Source organism: Stegostoma tigrinum, chromosome 35 (genome assembly GCF_030684315.1).
Source record: "Stegostoma tigrinum isolate sSteTig4 chromosome 35, sSteTig4.hap1, whole genome shotgun sequence".
NCBI classification, from domain to species: domain Eukaryota; kingdom Metazoa; phylum Chordata; class Chondrichthyes; order Orectolobiformes; family Stegostomatidae; genus Stegostoma; species Stegostoma tigrinum.
Genome location: NC_081388.1, coordinates 21,131,027 through 21,139,869, shown reverse-complemented (window position 1 = coordinate 21,139,869; position 8,843 = coordinate 21,131,027). Strand labels below are relative to the sequence as shown.

The window sequence follows — 8,843 nt, the reverse complement described above, 5'->3', positions numbered from 1 at the left end:
GTCTCTGCCTCCCTAACCGGTTCTTCCTCTCACCCATCCCTTCCTCCCACCCCAAGCCGCACCCCCATCCACCTCCTTGACCTGTCCATCTTTCCTGGATTGACCTATCCCCTCCCTACATCCCCACCTATACTCTCTCCACCTATCTTCTTTAGTCTCCATCTTCGGTCCGCCTCCCCCTCTCTCCCTATTTATTCCAGTTCCCTCTCCCCATCCCCGTCTCTGATGAAGGGTCCAGGCCCGAAACGTCAGCTTTTGTGCTCCTGAGATGCTGCTTGGCCTGCTGTGTTCATCCAGCCTCACATTTTATTATCTTGGAATTCTCCAGCATCTGCAGTTCCCATTATGTCTGAGACAGGCTGGGCTGGTTTTGTGATGCAGTGGGGGGAGGGGACGAGCTGGGCTGGTTTTGGGATGCACTGGGCCTGTCCATCTTCCCTGGACTGACCTATCCCCTCCCGACCTCCTCACCTATACTCTCCTCTCCACCTATCTTGTTTTCTCTCCATCTTCGGTCCGCCTCTCCCTCTCTCCCTATTTATTCCAGTTCCCTCTCCCCATCCCCCTCTCTGATGAAGGGTCCAGGCCCAAAACACCAGCTTTTGTGCTCCTGAGATGCTGCTTGGCCTGCTGTGTTCATCAGCTTCACACTTTGTTAGTTTTGGGAATAGGTTATTTTAGACAATTAACTCGAATGGAGTCGGATGAGCCCATCGAATTAAAAACAGCCATCTAGCTCTTCAAATCCCAATGTCATAGAGTCATAGAGACCAACAGCATGGAAACAGGCCCTTCAGCCCAACTTGTCCATGCTGCCCAGTTTTCACATCTGTTTTAGTCCCATTTGCCTGTGTTTGGCCCATATCCCTCCATACTATCCCGTCCATGTACCTGTCTAAATGTTTCTGAAATGACAAAATTGTACTCACTTCCACCACTCCCCCTGGCAGCCTGTTCCAGACAATCATCACTCCCTGTGTGAACATATTGTCCCTCTGGACCATTTTATATCTCTCCCCCCTCACCATAAACCTATACTCTCTAGTTTTAGACTCCCCTACTCTGGGGAAAAGCTGTTAAACGTCCTCATTATCTATGCCCCTCACGATTTTATAGACCTCTGTAATTTCACCCCTCAGTCTCCTGCGCTCCAGGGAGAAAAGCCCCAGCCAACCCAATCTCTCCTTATCGCTCAAACCCTCCAGTCCAGGTAGCATCCCAGTAAATCCTTTCTGCACTCCTTCTAGTTTAATAATATCCTTACTACAGTCGCGCAACCAGAACTGCACACAACACACCAAATGAGGCCTCACCAACATCTTGTGCAGCTGCAACAAGACATTCCAACTCCTATACTCTGTGCTCTGACCGTGCTGGACAAATGCTGCAAGCTGCCTTCACCACCCTGTCTACCTGTGACACTGCTTTCAAGGAGCTATGAACCTGTACAGCTAGATCTTCTTGCTCTATGACACTCCCCAGGGCCCCAACCATTGACTGTGTTGGGCCTGTCCTGATTTGACCCACCAAAATGCAACATCTCACATTTATCTAAATTAAACTCCATCTGCCATTCCTCAGGCCAGTGGGCCAGTTAATCACGATCTCACTGCATTCCCAGGTAACCTTCTCTGCTATCCACTATACCATCAACCTTACGTATAGAGGATGTGTCTGGACTGAGATGGTTGCATGAGTTGGATGGGCTACAGGTTATGGATGAACTAGAAGGTAAGGAGCCCCCCTGCCTTGATCACACTAACATTATGCTTATGTTACTAGACTAGCAATTCATAAAGCTTGATTAACAAGCAGAGAGATGAGCTCAAACCCCACTGGGCCTTTTAGATACAACTCATTAAATAAATCGAGAATAAAATGCTAGTTATCAGTAATAATTATGACCAAACTGCTCAGGTCTTATAACAAAGCATCTGCTTCAAATTATCCTTCAAGGGCTCTGTATCCTTCAGGTGAAGATTATGGTCTCCCTGTAATGTCGATCCAGACTCACGTAGCAATGTGGCATGGTCCGGGATGGTCCAGCAAGATGCAGTGCCTAAGGGGGAGGCTTGGAGTCATTAGGGATTGATTTGTCCATGTGTGATAGTTTGTGTCTCCTTGTGTCTGTGTGGGTTTCCTCCCACAGTCCAAAGATGTGCAAGTTAGGTGGATTGGCCATGGGAAGTAGAGGGTTACAGGGATAGGGGAGATGGATGGGTTTCTCTTTGGAGGGTTGGTGTGGACTTGATGGGCCAAATAGCCTGCTTCTACACTGTAGGGATTCTAAGACATTGTCTGAAGTTTGAAATAGAGGTATGTGACCTCTGATTGCTGTTAGCCCACATTCTTTGCCTAAGCCTATTTGTATTTGTGACTCTGAAGTTCATCTCATTTGTGGACCTTTCTGAAATTAGAGTGGGAAGATCAATGAACTCCAACAACATGACTCGGTCATAATGTACGAAAGAGGCCCTTCACCCAGTGAGTCTGCACTGCCAAAAGTACACTTTCACCAGCACCAGTCCCACATCCCAGCTCTTGCTCTTTAGATTGACTGTTATGACTCTTCAAGTGCTCACCCAAGTCCTGTTTTGAAAGGTTTCACACTACCCTACTATCCACAGCATTCCAGATTCCCCACCACCCTCCGAGTGAAGAACATTTTCCTTAACTCCCCTCAAAATGTCCTGCCTTTCACCTTAAAATTATGCCCCACTTGATGCTGAACCCTCCCCCAACAAACTAAGGGGAACAGCTGCATCCTATCCACCGTGTCCATGCACTTCATAATCTTATTTGCCTCAATCAGGTAACCCCACTTCAGCCTTATCTGCTCCAAAGATTTGCATTTATGCCTTTCATGACCTCAAAATGTTGTAAAACACTTTCTTGGTAAGTTTAAAGGTGCTGACTAATTGGTCAAGACATTCCTGAGCGGTTTGTGACTCGTGGTGTTGTACAATCTGCATCGCTCTGCCTTCTGTCTTGCAGGAAATGGCAGCAAGCTCTCCATCTAGCCCCAGCCCCTACACCCCCGTCCCGTGAATTTCACCAAGCTGCTCCTTTTGCACATTCATTACCCTTGGGTTTTGAAAAGATTTGTAGCTCAGGTAATGAACATCAACTAGCCACAAAACGACATGACCCACTATCACTCGCATCCTTACATACAGATGAGGAAGGACACCACTTTGATTGGGACAACACATCCATCCTAGGACAAGCCAAACAGAGGCACGCACGAGAATTCCAAGGAGCATGGCATTCCAACCGGAATTCCATCAACAAACACATTGATTTGGAGCCAATCTACCATCCCCTGAGAAAAAGAACAGGAAATGACATCACCAATGCAGGAAATGACATCACCAACCCAAGGAAACCTAACCAGATAAATAGAAAGCGGGACATAACACCAGCGCTTCATCAGAGGCTCACTGATGATGTTACCTAGAATGGTGACGAAACGTCTGAAAACGAACCTCCCAGCTCAGCGAGCAAACTCACATCCAGATTGATTACCCTTTCCCGGACTCTTGGCCCAACAGGTAGTCAATTGCTGTTTGAGCAGGTTTTGAATGTTCAGAATTGCGCTGCAAGTGCTGAGGGTATTTGTGAAGAATTGAAATACCCGGCCCCTCATGCTACAGGAGATTGTTGTGCCTGGCTATCTGTAACATGTCTTCACCCTGCCTCCTCGGGTGCCTGTATGCTGTAGCTCAGAGCAGAGGGTGTCCTGAAGAATTGAGAGTGGTGATTCAGACTGTGCTGCATTTGGCACTGAGAGATTATCGGACTGTATCATCCAGCCAGACTCTTTTCTATCTCTGACCTCTCTTGCTGTTCGTCCACTCATCCAGCACAAATATTGTCAGAGCAGATCACCAATGGAGTCAGCCTTGACTGCACAATACATTTCAATGTCGCAGCATGTTTCAGTTCTGAGGCTTTCCAGCGTGTCATTTTCAGATGTAGCCTTTAAGGAGTTGTTGAAAAGGGGATGGCATCTGTTTAGTTTTCTGCCTTTATCTTAGATTCAGATTTATTGTCACGTGTGTGTAAAAATACAGTGAAAAATGTTGCCGTATTGAAGTGTCCCTTATCTTCCCCACTGACCCCCCCGCCCCCGCCCTGGATCCTCCCATTGGAAGCTCACAACATGACACAGATATGATTCTGAAACAGTGACCTCCCTCCTCCTCGAATCTCCCACAACAGGAAACAGCCCCCACACTCCACCCCCCCCCCCCCCCACCCAGATCTTAGATGTTCCAATCAAGGCATCCCTTACCCTTCAAAACTCCAGTGGGTATACAGGCCAACCTTTTCTCATCAGGCAACCCGCTCATTCCATACAAACCATTCACCTGTACTGGCAGTTATCCCCCAGTCTGCTGAGAAGGATGGTCGAGGGAGTACCAAGACGGTTTCTCAGACTGATTCCTGGGATGGTGACACTAATGTACAGTTAGAGATTGGATTGGTCACGACTATATTCCCTGGAGCTCAGAAGACTGAGGAGGAATCTCAAAGGCACCCATAAAATTAGACAGGATAAATGGTGGTAGGACATTCCCAATGACCAGGAGAGTCAAGAACCAGGGCGGTCACAGCATAAGGATAAGAGGGAGGCCATTTAGGACTTAGATGAGGAGAAAAAGGAATAGTGTAGGTTAGATGGGCTTCAAATTGGTATGGCAGGTCTGCACAACATCGAGGGCCGAAGAGTCTGTACTGTGCTGTCATGTTCTATGTTCTATGTTCTAAATGTCTTCACCCAGAGAGCGGTGAGCCTGTGGAATTCACTCCCACAGGAAACTGTTGAGGCCAAAACATTGAAGATGTTCAAGAAAGGTATAGATATAGTTCTCATGGTTAAACAGCTTGAAAGGGAGAAAGCAGGGGACTGAGTTTGATAGTCGGCCATGATCATACTGAATGGTGGAGCAGGCTCGAAGGGCTGAATGGCCTACTCCTGCCCCTGGTTTTTCCTGTTTCTATGAAAAGCCATTGATTTGAAATATTCATCATCACAAACACTGCCAGACCTTCATTATTTGTGTTTTTTCCACTTCTATGAGATTCAGTAGACGATAGTTATAACATTAACCTTCACTACTTTGGAGTGACTTTAATTGTTCTTCATCCTTCTTGATATCATCAATATTGTACAGAAACAGGCCATTCTCTCCCTCATATCCAACCCAGCCTTTTTGAAAGACCTACTCAATTAGTTCCACTCCCCCTGTGAATTTCTCCCTTCAAATGTTGCTTCAATTTCCTTCCCAATCACCTTCTCACATCATAAATTCTTCATTTCACCTCTGGTTCTTTCTCTGTTGACCTTAACCCTGTGACCTCTCCAGCCTTCGCCATCCTTTATCCCTGTCGCCAGACAGCAGCAAGATTCTAGTGATCAAGTGGTCTCCTTGTGTAAAGCTGACACGTTGTGTCCTTCAGAAGCTGAGAGATCCACTGTGCACTGCCACATATTTTCCCAGAGGTTTTATTTAAAAATCTCGCTGCATATTCTGACAGGGTTGTTGTTGATGGAGACAGTGAGTCATTCAAGCCTTTTCTGTGGCATAGTCTCACCTAGCTGCAGAAATCCCTCTGTGGCAAACCTTCTCATGTTCCTCTGGAGATTGTTGCTGTGTGGCACTGACGTGAAGTCCTGGCTGACTGATCAACATTCACACCTTGTGATGGTTCAGCAGGTATTTGCTTGTTCCTGTGAGGTTTCCAGCTATTACAAACTCAAACTGCGAGCCAGGCTCTCTCCTGCAAACAACAAGTTTCTATGTGAGCTCGCAGAGATTGGGACCTGGGGTGGCCCCTGAAAGTGGCAGAACTGGGCGCAGAGAGGAATGAATGAACTTTTGGGTGTTCAGAGCTCCATTACTAATCGAGGGAACAAGAGCAGGAACGTAATACTGAAACGAGCAGAGAGAAACTCAACGGGTCTGCCAACATCTGCGGAGAGAGAAACAGGGTGAACATTTCTGAAGTAGAGTCAGACTAAACCTAAAATGTTTAACAGTGTTTTTCTCTCTCTCTCCACAGATGCTACCAGACCTGCTGAGATTCTCCATCACTCTCAGTGCTTCTTTCAGACTTCCAGCATCTGCAGTGTTTTTCTTTCATTATGAGTGATGTTAAACACAGCGGCACTGTGGCTCAGTCATTAGCACTGCTGCCTCACAGCACCGAGGACTCAGGTTTAATTCCATTCTGGGGTGACTGTCTGTGTGGCATTTATACGTTCTCTCTGTGTCTGCATGGGTCCCCTCTGGGTGCTCTGAATTCCTCCCACAGTCCAAAGATGTGTAGGGTAGGTGCATTGGTCATGCTAAATTGCTCACGGTGTCCAGGGATGTGCAGGCTAGGTTGGTTAGCAATGGGAATTACAGGAATAGTGTAGCAGGTGTGGGTCTGGATGGATGCTCTTTGGAGGGTTGGTGTGGACCTGAGGGGCCAAGTGGCCTGTTTCCAAACAGTGGGGATTCTATGTTCATGCAACTTGTTCGAGCTCAGATGACGCATTGTGTTTATAGAAAGGTGTGAACACACTGAGGAGCGAGTGCAGACACAATTCACAAGAATGGCTCCAGGGATGAGGAAACTTCAGTATTTGAGGATAGAATGAAACATTTGGGACAGCTGTCCTTAAAAAGAAGAAGATATGGAAGCAGATGTAATAGAGGTTTCATGATCAAACTGGATTGAGCAGTTCGGGAGAAGCTGTTCCTGCATGTAACAGGAATAAGAACGATGGGGCACAGATTTAAAGTGATGTGCTAATAAATCAAGGGTGATGTCAGAGAATAAGACAACGAGTAGTTGGGGTGCGGAGTACACTGCTTGGAAATGTGATGGACGCAGGTTCAATCGAAACATTCAAGAGAGACATTGGATTGTTATTTGGATAGAAATGGTGGGCAGGGATTTAGGAAAGAAAGTAAGCAATTGGCACTAGATAATGATAAAAGCCAGTACAAGCATGGTGGGCTGAATGGCCTCCTCCTGCACCATGACAATTTGGTGACCCTGCATTTAGCACCTTTAGCATAATAAAACATCCAAAGACAGAAGCAATGATCAGAAAAATACAGACAGTCAACTGCACCTGGGTGGGTTTTCGGTATGGTGACACAAATGAAAGATTGGGTCGAAGAGATAAATTTTTGGAATTTCTTCATAGGAGAAAGACGTGGAGAGGATGAGGGACAGAGTTCCAAATCTTCGAGCTTCAGCAGCTGCAGGCAGTGCTGTAATGATTGTAATGTAACAATTGACAGCATGGATGTGGATGAGGCCAGATTCGAGGGAGATTTCTGCAAAACCTGCGCCACAGTGTCCAATATTACTGTCCGATTGCAGATAGTCTAATATTGGACACTGTGCCACAGGTTTTGCAGAAATCTCCCTCGAATCTGGCCTCATCCACACCCATGCTGTCAATTGTTACATTACAATCATTACAGCACTGGAGAGGTAATGAGGCCAAAGCAGTTTTCTTTGTGGAGAAGAGTTCACGTAAAATATGGAGCAAAACTTTGGGCTGGCCATCGGTGAGGATGTTGTTCACTCCCCTGCCCGGTCTGAGTTTGAAGGAGAGGGTGGGAGCCCTGGCTGTCGGGCAACTGAGGGAGAAACACATTTCAATACCGATACACAGAATGCTGACACAGCCAAGGCCAAAGAGAGGCCTCTTCCTGTACCCTTCACCTGCTGAAGGAGCGGCGCTCCAAAAGCCTGTGATTTCAAATAAACCTGTTGGACTATAACCTGGTGTCACGTGACTTTCTGACCTTGTCCCTGTACGTCCCTGCAGTTAACCTGGGAGTGGTAAAGTTAGAAAGATTGCGTTTCCGTGGCACACATCATGACCCCGTGACCTCTCTAAAGCCAACAATACTGTTGGAGTGTAGTCACAGTTGAAACATAGGAAACACTGCAATCGATTTGTGCACAGCAGGATCCCACAAACAGCGATGTGCTCACAACCAGATGGTCTGTTTTTAGTGAGGCTGGCTCTGCCCTCCTCTGGTCTGACAACCAGCCAAATTCTATAGATCCCTTTATCTCTGCACTTACTGAAGATTGTCTTTTATCCTTCTCCCTCTGACAGCAGAGCCGCATGAACAGGATGCACTGGGGAGAAATCCCAGTTGCCATGACAATGGGACCCAGCAGGAATGCGGCAGAATCTATGGCATACACCCTCCCCAGCTTTAACGCCATCAGGACAAAGGGTGAGATATTTAATGGCTTCGGGAGTCAGGCCAGGACCATTCAGAGCCTTTGTGAAGGCCTTAAACTTTGCTTCATTGGTTAGCCACCATTTGTCAACACAATCCTCGGCAACAGGCAACAAAAACAAGGCAAATTCTCACAGAGATAATGGGAACTGCAGACGCTGGAGAATCCGAGATAACAAAGCGTGGAGCTGGATGAACACAGCAGGCCAAGCAGCATCTCAGGAGCACAAAAGCTGAAGGGCCCAGGCCCGAAACGTCAGCTTTTGTGCTCCTGAGATGCTGCTTGGCCTGCTGTGTTCATCCAGCTCCACACTTTGTTATCTCAAATTCTCACAGTGTCTGTCCCCCAGAAGGGATGCTGGGAAAGGGTGCTCCTGGACCTGAATATTCTCACCCTGTCTCCCCTGATGTCCATTCTGTGCCTCACCCCTCAGCCCAGACAGGGAAATAATAAGACAATTTACACAAATGTGGCCCCTCGCTATTTCCCTGAGCATGTGGCTCTTGTTCTTCAAAAGAGAAAGTTAAGGTGCGGCTTTGTAAAATCATAAAACGTCGTGATGGATAAGGAGAGATAAG

The 8,843-nt window shown here is 47.0% G+C and overlaps 1 protein-coding gene across 1 annotated transcript in view; it reads left to right on the top strand.

Annotated features, from left to right (window-relative positions):
* The first annotated feature begins 3,467 nt into the window (after positions 1 to 3,467).
* The window catches only part of LOC125447595 (BTB/POZ domain-containing protein 8-like), a 71,619-nt gene continuing 66,243 nt past the window's right edge, over positions 3,468 to 8,843 (top strand). The window contains exons 1-2 of the mRNA XM_059639951.1: positions 3,468 to 3,551; positions 8,135 to 8,258. Of these exons, the coding sequence (XP_059495934.1) occupies positions 8,202 to 8,258 (57 nt within the window). The 5' untranslated portion in view covers positions 3,468 to 3,551; positions 8,135 to 8,201. The remainder of the gene's footprint in view (positions 3,552 to 8,134; positions 8,259 to 8,843) is intronic.